This window comes from Diadema antillarum, unplaced genomic scaffold (genome assembly GCF_040938485.1).
Source record: "Diadema antillarum isolate AM-2024a unplaced genomic scaffold, OU_Dant_1.0 seq00000445_RagTag, whole genome shotgun sequence".
NCBI classification, from domain to species: Eukaryota; Metazoa; Echinodermata; class Echinoidea; order Diadematoida; family Diadematidae; genus Diadema; species Diadema antillarum.
Genome location: NW_027271419.1, coordinates 1,701,885 through 1,714,682, shown reverse-complemented (window position 1 = coordinate 1,714,682; position 12,798 = coordinate 1,701,885). Strand labels below are relative to the sequence as shown.

General features: G+C 41.0%; 1 protein-coding gene across 1 annotated transcript in view; it reads left to right on the top strand.

Moving 5' to 3' along the window:
- Positions 1-11,748, top strand: part of LOC139732742 (homologous-pairing protein 2 homolog) — a 53,133-nt gene extending 41,385 nt beyond the window's left edge. Inside the window, exons 6-8 of the mRNA XM_071643593.1 lie at positions 9,341-9,469; positions 10,911-10,970; positions 11,695-11,748. Coding sequence (XP_071499694.1) covers positions 9,341-9,469; positions 10,911-10,970; positions 11,695-11,748 — 243 coding nt within the window. The remainder of the gene's footprint in view (positions 1-9,340; positions 9,470-10,910; positions 10,971-11,694) is intronic.
- Positions 11,749-12,798: the final 1,050 nt, after the last annotated feature.

Below are 12,798 nucleotides of genomic sequence, written 5' to 3'. Positions count from 1 at the left end.
GTCCCGATGCTAGTAGCGCTAATGTGAGTCATAAATCAGGCGGGCTTATTAAGGTGGCGTGCTAAGACAGTTTCGCCGTCGGAACCCTTGTTTCTGTTTAGGCAGGAAATGATTTGATATGGGAGGGGGGTTAGCGGAGGCTTGCGCATTTGTTGCCGGGGACTCTCACTAATAGCATCCTTTGTTGGCGATATGCGAGTAACAAGTAGCCGACGGAGAGGAGGCATTTGTTTCAAGGGAGTAGTGTGATGGAGGAGATCGATAATGTTCCCCCCTCCCCCTCCCGCTCTCTAGAGATGAGGGGTGAAAATTGTCACCTGATGGTGTGTGGACACCGGCTACGACACCTGTGATAACATCTGTTCAATTACTGGCAACACTTTTTTCTACATTCCAGTTCCTCTTTCACAAGACCAATACAAGCATATATTCCTCGGTTGTTCCCCCTAATTGCACCTTCCTCAAAATGTACATCCTCTCTAATGCTTTGTGTGAACTGTTACATTCTCATCTGCTCCATATTTATTTTCATTCTCTCTTTATTTGCTCTTCTATCAGTCCATCCATCCATCCATCCATCCATCCAATCATGAATCCATCCCCATCATTCAACAAGTGATCTTTTCACTTCTTCATTGATTTATCTATCTGTTATGTAGGCAGATGTAAAATGTGTCTTCACCAGTTTCATGTGTCTTCACCAGTTCCATGCATTGTTGCTCCAGCAACAATTGTTCAAATGAAATATTTGCATGCTAAAGCCAAACATAACTTCCACCCACACACAAAATTCAAATTTTAATCCTAATCCTCACATCAATCTAAATCTAAAGCTCTATCACAACCCTAACCCTAAGTACGTGGAGAAAATGAGATCGGAGCAATTGCTGTAGGAGCAAATGGCATGTCACCGTCTTCACTGTCCAGAGAAATCAATCAGTGGACAGTGAATCCATGCCACTGTTGTACAGTGTTTCATATGTCCATATTATCATTGACATGCTTGTTCTATTTGACTAGTGTGTTGTGTGCAATCACAAATAATTTCTTTCACTTACTGTACATTTTCAATACAGATGCACTTGATCTGTTTTGAGAAGTGTCACAGCTATAATCCTGAGCTTCTTTACTGATATATCATATCATCGGCTGAGAACCAGATGGGCTTAAGTTTATCGCAGTATTGGGTTGTATTGAATTATTAGTATCATGTTGTAATTCTTGATGATCTTTACATTATGGTGTCAATTCTAAATCACTTTCATTTTCAGTAAAATGTTAGAAATTATAACCAAAAGGGTGCTATTTTACCCTACATTTGGAACAATGCTTACAAATCTACCCACTTTCGATTCAGTAAATTTTTGATTTCATGAAAATTGATTGTTTCAGCTTTATCTATGCTCAAATCTTAGAATGTGATAGTGCCTAAATCTTAGAATGTGATAGTGCCCTTCTTGTTCTCAGCTGATGATATAATGCAACCATAACCCCATTCTTTCTTGCTCTCAAAGTGCAGTAGCCCCACCCTCATCCCCTTTTTTATGCCTCCGCCACGAAGTGGTGCCGGAGGCATTATGTTTTCGGGTTGTTCGTCCGTCCGTCCGTACGTCCGACCGCATTCGTTTACGCGATAACTTGAGTAATAGTGACTGGAATTTTACTAAACTTGGTCCAAGTATAAAGTATGATAGGGCAATTACTTGATTAGATTCTGGGTGAAATTGGCCAAAGGTCAAAGGTCAAGGTCAAATCATGAAATTTTATCCGTTTACACGATAACTCAAGACTTGATCAAGCAAATTTCACCAAACTTTGTCCGAGGATGATATATGATGGGACAATTACTTGATTAGTTTTTGAGTGAAATTGGACAGAGGTCAAAGGTCAATGATCAAGGTCAAATCCTAAAATGTATCTGTTTATGTGATAACTCAAAACTGGATGAAGCAGCTTTCACCAAACTTGGTCCAAGGATTATGTATAATGGGGCAATTAGTTGAGTAGAAATTAGTGACATTGGCAAGAGGTCAAAGGTCAAAAGGTCAAGGTCAAATGCTAAAAATGTTGCTACACCAGAGACTCCAACTCTCCCGTTTTCGACAGGAGATCTCCCGCCGAAAACCCATTTTTGCAAAATCTCCTGTTCTCCCGCTTGAGATTTGATTTCTCCCACCCTGGCTCTGTGTCTCCTGGTGGAAAGAATTTCTTACTTATTGCTATCGTATGTTGAAAAAATATGCCTTAGATAGCACCAGAGAGCATCTAGAACCCTAGGAACTTAGCGCTTCGCACACATCAACTTGGAGTCTCCCGTTTGCTAGGGGTTTCGGACGGGAGAATCTCCAGATCAGAAGGTGCTTGGGGTTGGGGTCTCTGCTACACTTCCCCCATATCCATGCAATGCCCGAAGGTATTTTCTTGAAACTTAGTGTAGACATGTACTACTGCCTAAAGATTCTCCAGAGAGAGTTTCATGTCACAAGGTCAAAGGTTAGGTGCAAATGTTACAATTTCACTTTTCTCGCAAATGGTTCAATGTATCTTCATGGAACTTAGTACATACGCATTTACTGACTGGCAGGGATTATGTAGGGAATGTAGGGGGTCATGGGTCAATAGTCAGGGGGTCAAAGGTCAAGGTCAACTCCTCAAAATTTTACTATTTCCCTCATATACTAGTATATGCAATGCTTGCATTATTATTTTTTAAACTTGATATATACATGTATTACCTAATGGAGATTCTCTGAGAAATTTCCAGCCAGAAGGTCAAAGGTCAAAGGTTAAGGGTCAAAGGCCAGGTTAAAATGCAAAAAAAAAATCTATTTTATACTGTAATTACACTCTTTCTTCATACCTTGAAAATTACTCAGTGCATAAACTTATAAAAGGGTCGGTCAGAAGTCAAGTAAAAATCCTCAATTTTCCAAATACATGTACCTGCACTCTTAGACAATTATAGCAAACCTAGTTCAAGGAAAGTGAACATTCGAGATATTTCTGACAAACCTGTCATTTCAATATTTTGCCAGTAATGTGAAACTATCATCACACATTGTGAAGACATTGTACCATACACCTATTGGGAGAATCATGCAATATGGCGGAGGCATCAGTCGTCATAGCGACATTTCTAGTTTTCCTCTTATGTCCTTCGTATGATTTTAAAGTGTAGCCTATGTGTGAAATATCAATCATGGAGCTATGAAAAATGTTTCGTTGTTGCAGCTGTGTTTCAATGTGAAGGTTTTTGCAGACACATAAATTCACTCAAAGGGTTGCCCCCTTCTTCCCCTAACCCCCCTCCCTTGCCCCACCCAAACCTATTGCAGGGTGACTCAGTTGGAAGGGGATTTTTGTTGTAGTGTGACCCCAGCTCACCTGGGCTTTCCCCAGTGACTAGGCTTTCTGAAATAATTGGAGGTATTGGGCGTGAGGTCAACAACTGTGAAATGAGCCCTCCCTTCCTGTTTGATCTATTAAAGTGGACTGGACCAGATTTAGGCCAGGGGGGAGATTTATAGAAAGTGTCTGTCCATAGTGTCCTGGTTCAGTCCATTGGTCAGACACCAGATAATCCCATAGCTGTGGTATATTTGTGACCAGTATCATTATCAGTCGTCATCATCATCTTCATCAGTTTTGTCATCAACATTACCCATGTCAGTGTCATTATCATCATCATCATCATCATCATCATATCATCACCACCATCATTTTCATTTGCTGCCATCCTGAACGTTGTCTTCATCCTCAATACCATCATTTCAACTATTGTCGTCAGTCACAGAATTTATAGACCGCTTAGTTGCTTAATTTAAAGCTCATTCCAAAATTGGCAACATTTCAGAAGACAAAACTTTGTGTTCCTTTCTCTAATTGGCAAAGTTTCCTCATTTTCTTTCTGATTTTATGCAAATTGAATGAATTTAATCAGTTCCAGTTAATCTTTCTCCAATATAGGAGATGCAGTGAAATTCAGAGGTGGGAATTTAAGGATGAGAAAAAGAGGATATTGCTGTGAAATTCCTCCAGGACTTGATGTGTTTATGATTACAGCAGGGCATGATCTTCTCATCCTGCATGCTAGGCCACATCATTTCACCTGTCCTTCTGGTTTTCTTCACCATTCCCATCAAACCAATGATCAACAGGTCTTAAAACCTCTTTTTCTCTCTCTCTCTGGCCCTGGAGATACTTTTAAAGCTATGCTCAAATGAAATCTTTGATTCCTTAGTGGAATTGAAAGCTAAATATATTTCTGCCTAAAGACTATTCTCCCCCTTCAGGGAAAAGAAAGTGATGGATTAATTCATCTTTCCTCTTGGCATCTTTGAATATCTGGGTATATGACAGGAAGATGCCTTTTGTTGCTAGGCAACGGAGGTCGTCTTTTCATAGTCTCCTGGCATGGGGAAGAGGTCTTTTGCTGTGTCTGACAAATCTCATGTCATATAGGAGCATCAAGGGTCTTTTGAAGTGTCATTCTTTCCTTCCTCTGGTGAGGATTGTAGAGTGTGAATTAAGGTTGTACTAAGAGATGAATGGAGGAAGAAGGGGATGTTTTCTGATTCTCAGGAGGAAAATGTGAATGACAAATGATTCACTGGTTAAGGTTTATGAAGGACGAGGAGGAGGAGGAAGGGAAGTGGGAGGGGAGGGAATGAGGATGAGGCGGGCTGCATTTTTTTTTCCATCTCTGATGTGCGGAGAACAATTGAATGCTGAGACTTCTGAAAGAAGTGCCCTCCCTCCCCCCTCCCCATCTGCCCTGCCCCCTCCCCATCTGCCCTGCCCCCTCCCCATCTGCCCTGCCCCCTCCCCCCCCCCCAGCAAAATACTTGACTTCTCATCTTTCTCAAAGATAGCTGGAGGAGGAGGCTTCTGTTCATCTTTTTCACGATGAGACAGGTGTAGAGGCAGGTGTCACAGATGTCATCTGTGACATATTTTGGGCACAATTTAAATCTACCTTTTCAAGAGAATATGAACGTATCCATGATCTCATGAGCAGAACTCCTTAGGAGCACACCAAAACACAACACACAACGTGCAGCCAAGCTTCTCATAGTTTTTGTAGATTTCCACATTGGTTGCTGTGAATTATATTCATTATATGATCAGGAAGTGTGAAGACCTGGTAGCAAGCAGTAAAAGAGGATGGTTAATAGAGCAAAATAAAAGTGAATGTTTCATTCATCAATTCCTGGAGACCCCATTTTTGTGCTTTATTGCTGTTTATACAACACCTCAGAATGATGTCGAATTGTGATTGGCCAAGAACATGTCACATGACATTCAATAGAAAATACCTACCAAACTCATTGAGAGTGACAGCCATACAATAGGCCCCTGGCATGGGCCTATTGCATGGCTCGAAGGTACTATAGCACGGCTTCGTGGGGGGCTACTAATGCATGGCCGCTCACAGAGTTCTGTGGCTCACAGCAGCAAAGCGCCAGCAAACTACATTGTACGTGCTGGCCGGCTGCGCTGCGATGCGCTGCCGGTCAACAGACCAGTCGCGGCGGAGTACTGCAACGTTAACGTGTACGCGCAGCTACTTTACCTAGCTAGTTGCATGTATTGTGGCCTACCTAGTTACCTACTGCTGTGTTTTTATGCCTCCGCCACGAAGTGGTGCCGGAGGCATTATGTTTTCGGGTTGTCCGTCCGTCCGTCCTTCCGTCCGTCCATAATGAATTTTGTGGACAAGGTAACTATCAAAAGCTGTTGAGGTATCCTAATGAAACTTGGCATGTATGTGTATTAGGGGGTGAAGTTGTGCCTATCAACTTTTGGGTGCACGTGCTCAAGGTCAAAGGTCAACAGGTCAAGGTCAAATACATAAAATTTCACTATTTCCACCATATCTATGCAATGCCTGAAGATATTTTCTTGAAACTTAGTGCATACATGTATTATCCAATTTAGATTCTCTGGTGAAAGTTTGGGTCATGAGGTCAAAGGTCAAAGGTCAAAAGGTTGAGTAAAAGTATTAAAACTTCTTTTTTTTCTCTGTAAATTGGAAAATTGTTCAAGGTATCTTCATGGAACATAGTATATACATGTACTGACTGGCAGTGATTATCTAGAGAATGTAGGGTTCATGGGGTCAAAGGTCAGGGGTCAAAGGTCAAGTGCAACACTTCAAAATTTTACTATTTCCCTCATGTTCATGCAATGCCAGCAGGATTTTTTTTTTTTTTTTTTTTACACTTGGTGTATGCATGTGTAACCTAATAGAAATTCTCTGGAGAGTTTTTTTTTCTTTTTTTTTTGCCTCAAAGGTCAAAAGGTCAAAGATCAAGTGAAAGTGCTGAACTAACTTTTTCCTCCATATCTCGGAAGTGGCTCAATTTATCGTGAAACTTACTGCATATTTATGCATGTTCTACCTGAAAGTGATTATCTTATGAATTTTAGGGTCAAAGGCCAGAAGAACATGGTAACAATTTACTATTCAGTACAGAAATTGCACTTTTTCTCCATACCGGTACCATGAAAATTACTCAATGCATAAATGTATGAATGGGTCAAAGTCAAGTTAAAGTCCTTAAATCCCCAAATACATGCTCTCCTATTCATCCAATTAAACCAAGGTCAAGGAAGGAGAACATTCAACACATTTGTGACAAACTTGTCATTTCAGTATTTTGCCAGTTTTGTGAAAATGTAATCACACATTGTCCACATGTACTATCTAGACCTATTAGGAGAATCATGCATTATGGCGGGGGCATACCAGTCGCCATAGCGACATTTCTAGTTAGTTTTGAATCTGATCTGCTACGTGGACCACAGTGATCCCAAAATCAAGACTTCATTTCAAGTTGAGAAACCGTAATTTGATTATTTTTCTGTGTTTTTATACAAAATCATTTTCGGAAATAGAGAAAGTCTAGACCTACTACTAGATCTACCGACATCTCAGGTAGGCTTAACAGTCAGGCCTAACTCGATCTAACGTTAGCGTAGAATGGGTATAGACCCTGCGGAGTTTGTGATTCCTGTGACTGTGTGGTCGAATCATGACGAGTGTTTGAAAGCAGTACACAGGGTGGTTTACAATTCTCGGCCTAATTATTACATTTATTTTTGGGCCTTCCTGAGTTAGCGGTCACTAATTTAGTACTGTGATTGTGGACAAGGTGTTGTATAAAACTAATAATTTATGATTTTGTTCGTGCATTGGGGCACGTAATACCGCACTCGGCGCGAGATTCGCCACTGGTCTATTCAACACGGCGCTACGCGCCTTGTTGAATAGACCAGTGGCTTATCTCGCGCCTCGTGCGATATTTGTGCCCTATGCACTCACAACTCATAAATTATTCGTATAATATCTTGTTATCAATTTTACTATTCTGTGTTTAGTGTCTCACAAGATGATGTGAAGCAATTAATTTTATTTCTGTGTGAGTGTGATTGGACTTATGACTGACTTCAAGATGGAAGGCAAAGCTACCAGCAGAATTATCTTGTTCTGTTGGAAGGATCAAAGATTAACAGTAGAGAAGCCCCACAGCACTAATTCCTTTTTGATTTGGGGTGGGTGGGGGGGGGGGGGGGAGGGGGAGGGATGGCAAAGGGGAAGGAAAAATTAAATCTAAAAAAGAGAGCAGTCCATGAAGTAACAGCATGTATTAATTTCCTCTCTCTAAAGAGAGGAGATAGTGTGATAACGGAGTCAGAGCACAAAGAAGAGCACAGACATTGGGGAGAAAAGCTTCCTGTTTTCAAGGGGGGTGGATTGGGAATCGCGTTATTGCTCAAAAAAAAAAAAAAGGACCCAAGAAAAGACAGAAGGTCACCATGCGTCAGTTTTCCTCTCTAGTAAAGACCCCAGCGATCATGCAGCAATGAGTGTAGCCCCTTCGAGGAAGTTTCGGCATCAAAAGGGAAAAGATTCGCATGAGATCACGGTTTGGAGTTGATTTCCACAAACTGGAAGTTGCCAGTGGCACCGTTTTAACCCTAACCAGGCCGGGCTTTTTTGGGTGTTCTGTGGCCGGGGAGGGGTTGATTCAAACCCCCCCCCCCCCTGAGATCTCGGCCGTCGATCGCGCAATCGCCATGAAATTTGGCACATGCATTACCTGTGGCGTAATCTACCAAGTTATACATAAAGAAATGGAAATTTTCGTCATAATAATTAATTATGCAAATATATGCATAAAATCATACATTTTGCTCTAAATCAGAAATTAAAGCTCTTAGAATCCTAATTTTTGGTAAAAACATTCTTTGTAGCATTCCTATTCTAAACAATGTACTTGAGAAAAAAATTTGGTATCAAAATCAATTTCTATTCTTGTTTTATGAATTTCTTATGTATTTCTTTGTTTTTTCGACCTTTTGTTTTATCATTTTTTTTCCGCAAAATTTATGACAGAACCTATTTCGAGCATAATTATGCTAAAATTAATTAGTTTCAGCTTAAAAAAGTGAAAATAATCATATCTTTATGAATAAGAAGAGAAAACTCCATTTGCATAGACTTTATACACAAAATCACGTTTTTGAGCCATTTTCGGTCTGACAGGCATATATAAAACGTTATGCAGCGTCGTAACGGTATGCGCGATTTTCGCGAAAATGGCGTCAAAAGATGCGCTAGACTTGAAAGCAAAAAGTCAGCGAACGGTGCGGTCAAAAAATTTCGCACGGCGGAGTAGTCGCGAAAAAAGTTATTCCCCCCCCCCCCCGGCCTTTTTAGGGTTAAAGTTATCCATGATGATACTAAATTTTCCTTCCTTCTGTTACTTGTGTATATGGAACACAAGGCACTGTCAATCAGATCCATGATTTGTGAGATTTTTTGCATAAAAAATAGAGAGAAAAGAGGGAACTACGTACAGGAGTGTGTACACCATATATTTAGCAAGTCTCACTTTTTGTGACTCAGGATGTCCAGACAGTTTGCGAGTGGTTGAATTAGCGATCGTGGAGTAAAGTAATATAATGAATGAAGAGCTGTATGCGTGCATGTCACATTCATATCAGGATCAGAGTAAATATTTCATATGTTCAATTGTAGTTGGAGTAATAGCAGTAGTAGTAGTAGAGAAGCAGTAGCAGTAGTAATAGTATAAATAGTAGTAGTAGTATCAGCAGCAGTCGTAAGTAGTAGAATTATGAAATAAATTAATGTCCTACAAGAGCCTTAAAGAGATTTTGAAGTTGAAATTATTAAGTGTAACAGAATGCTTTCCAGCACTTTGGACATCCCAAAATTCTTGTCTAAATTCGATCAACATGTAGGATAAAGCACACACAAGTAGCCTGGTTTTATTCCTGTTATTCCTGCTTTTTCATTTTTCATTTCTCTCGCAAGTGTGACAAGAAACAAAGTCGGGTAGACAAACTCAAGTCGACCGGTAACCACGTCAGTTTGCAGGAGAAGAAAGCCATCTACAGCAGTCATGAGACCAGCCTGAAAGCATGGAGGAAGCGAAAGAGGATGGTCAGTACTGAAACGGGGGGGGGGGGGGGGGGGGGGGGGGGGGGGGGGGGGAGGAATCCATGTTTCCACAAAATCAAATCCACAAATTAAGCTTAGCACACTAAGATGTTAACTTTGGCACCACATCTCATCAAAATTCAATGTGGGGTTATACAATGTAATCCTCCTGATTATAAATGAAACACAACTTATGAGTAAAAATACCGTCTTTTTTTTTCTTACCAACCTTCTCTTATTGTATGTCAGGCACTAACCTTATACACCCCAAGCAAGATGTCTTTAACATTAAAAAAAAAAAAAAAAAGATGAGGAAGGCACAGAAAACTTACATATACTGTGGATGGATGTTTATTTTTGACTGCCTGGCTCAAACTCCACAAAAAGTAGGCCCGCATGAGAAGTGGATACACTCACTGATTTGAGGCATCATCACATGAGGGCAGTATTTCAGTCCTCGCCCATATTTTCTTTCCTCATGGCGGAAGGTAATCAATTAAATTAAATTCAATTCAATAATGGTTTTATTTCGATCACATTGCAGTCAGAGACTGAATTGCACGATGTTACAAAAGTATAACACATACACAATATAGATAAAATAATGATAAAATTACAAAGAGCATTTCCGTTATGAACACATCATATTATATTCAGTCGGATATGGACTCGAGAGGAAGTGAGGAAGGGAAGAAAGACAGACAGACTGATAGGGATTATGGAGGCAGAAATGAGGGTGGGAGAAAAAGAGAAAGCGGGAGTCCGCGTAAGAAAAAAAACATAAACATCATCAGTTAGGATACATAAGTTCAATCATTTGTATGTAACTGTTCATTACTTCAAAATGCTGGAGCATTAAAAATTAGACAAAGTTCGTAAGACGGCTGCCTGTCAGGCGCGCGCCCTCTACATGTAACAGAATAGACAGCAGTTTACCTGACTATGTTTGGTTTGAAAAGCAAAGTAAACAAAGAAGCAAGTATTCTGGCTTTCTTATAAACACTGAGAAACAATTTGTCGTCTGAGACTGGGTGAGAATTTCCCCATTCCGCAAGTGAGCCTTTCATGTGAACAAGACTTTTACTTCAATTATACAATGCACATCAGGGCCCTATTTTATAAAAAGTTGATGATAGCAACTCTTTCTGAAATGGCAGTTGTCATTGTAATGACAAGAATGCAGCTTCCTGATTGCTATGGGAAGTTGCCATTCCAGCAAGAGTTGCTATCCTTACATCTTATATGAAATGGGGCCCAGGATTTGCTACAGCCAATACTTCCCAAAGTAGGGCTAATGATCTACATGTAACAGATAAATTGGTGTCATCTTTCCAGTATTTAATAGCGTTTTCCAGGCTCGAGTGAATTTGAAGTCTCAAAATCAGGTTAGAGCTGACGAATTAAATAATTCTTATCTTTTCTGGTTCCCTTTCTTTTTCTGCAGGCCATGGATATTCTTGATGCAATACTGGAGGGCTACCCAAAAACCAAAAAGGAATTATTTGTGAGTAGAATATGATTTTGTTGACCCAGAGCTTATTAGAAAATTGATCCCAAATTGCTCAAATTGAAAATCAGCAGATATTCTGTGTTTCTGTCGTTTCCTTTCAAGGGGAATTCACCCCAAATAAACAGTCAACTCCACAGAGGATGACTGTGTAGACGTCGGATATTTGGCTACGTCAATGAAAATAAAAAGTCCCAATTTGCATTTATTTCATAACCTCACATGTGTATTCCTCTGTACGTGCAGAAGTCACACATCGCATTAGTTGACACTTTTTCTTCTGTCTTGTCAAGATCGACTTTAAGTTGAGTGTATACTGTAAAACCAGAAATGTTTGTGCGCATGAAATTTTTACGGATTTTGCGATTCATGAAAGTAAAATTCACACAAAAGTTTTTACAACACGTTGCATTGAATGCCAATGGCAACTCCAGAAACTTTTGTGCTGTGAAATAAGCTGTCGGCTCCAATTTGTGAAAGTTACGTGGTGCAAATATTTCTGGTTTTACAGTGTATGCAAATGTATGTGGATTCAATGAATGCAGAAGTATTAGAACATATCGGTGAAGTTTGAGGAAAATCTGTCAATCCTTTCAAAAATGACAGATTTTTATGGGAAGTTTTAGTCAAATCTGTGTGCTATATGTTCCAATGCCTACCAATTCTTGTGCTCACTCGCGTAAACTGTGCCTAAATCCTCTCTCCACTTTGATCCTTCCAGGAGGACATTGGAGTGGAGACAGACGAGGACTGTAATGTGACGATCCCGCGGTAATGAACTGTAGAGGGCGCTCTTTGACACACTGCTCCCCAGTGACATGGCACCACCCCAAGTTGTGACCTGTGTTACCATGCCACGAGTTCCCAAGTTGTGGCTCTCAATGGAGAGGTTTCGGGGGAGAGGGATTTTTCTCGACAAACTTTTGGACAGTCTTAGCGCCAATATTTACTGCTATTTTTAGCTCACCTGAGCCAAAGGCTCAAGTGAGCTATTGCGATCGCCCTTCGTCCGGCGTCCGTCGTGCGTCGTGCGTCGTGCGTCGTCCGTCGTCCGTCGTCCGTCGTCCGTCGTCCGTCGTCCGTCGTCCGTCGTCCGTCGTGCGTCGTGCGTAAACTTTTTACATTTTCATCTTCTTCTTGAAAACCCCAAGACCGATTTTCATCAAACTTGGCAGGTAGCATCGCTAGGGGGTTAGGAACTCAATTTGTTAAAATGGGCACCATGCCCCACCCAGGGGGCCCCCAGGGGGCCCAAACCCCCCAAAATTAAGGAATCTGTAAAAATCTTCTTCTCTAGAACCAGAAGTGATAGAGCTAAGTTAATACTATGGGTTAGTACATTGATGACTGTTGTTTCAAGTTTGTTCATGGCAGAATCAGGGGTGCCCCCCTTGGGACCCAGGGGAGGGGGGTGGGGAGGGGTTCTAATGGGGCCTAAATTGTACATTTTCTCATCTTCTTCTTAAGAACCCCATGACCCATTTTCACCAAACTTGGCAGGTAGCATCTGTAGGGGGTTAGGAACTCAATTTCTTAAAATGGGCACCATGCCCCACCCAGGGGGCCCCCATGGGGCCCAAACCCCCCAAAATTAAGGAATCTGTAAAAATCTTCTTCTCTAGAACCAGAAGTGATAGAGCTAAGTTAATACTATGAGTGAGTACATTAATGACTGTAGTTTCAAGTTTGTTCATGGCAGAATCAGGGGTGCCCCCCCCCCCCCCCTGGGACCCAGGGGAGGGGGGTGAGGAGGGGTCCTAATGGGGCCTAAATTGTACATTTTTATCTTCTTCTTGAGAACCCCATGACCCATTTTCACCAAACT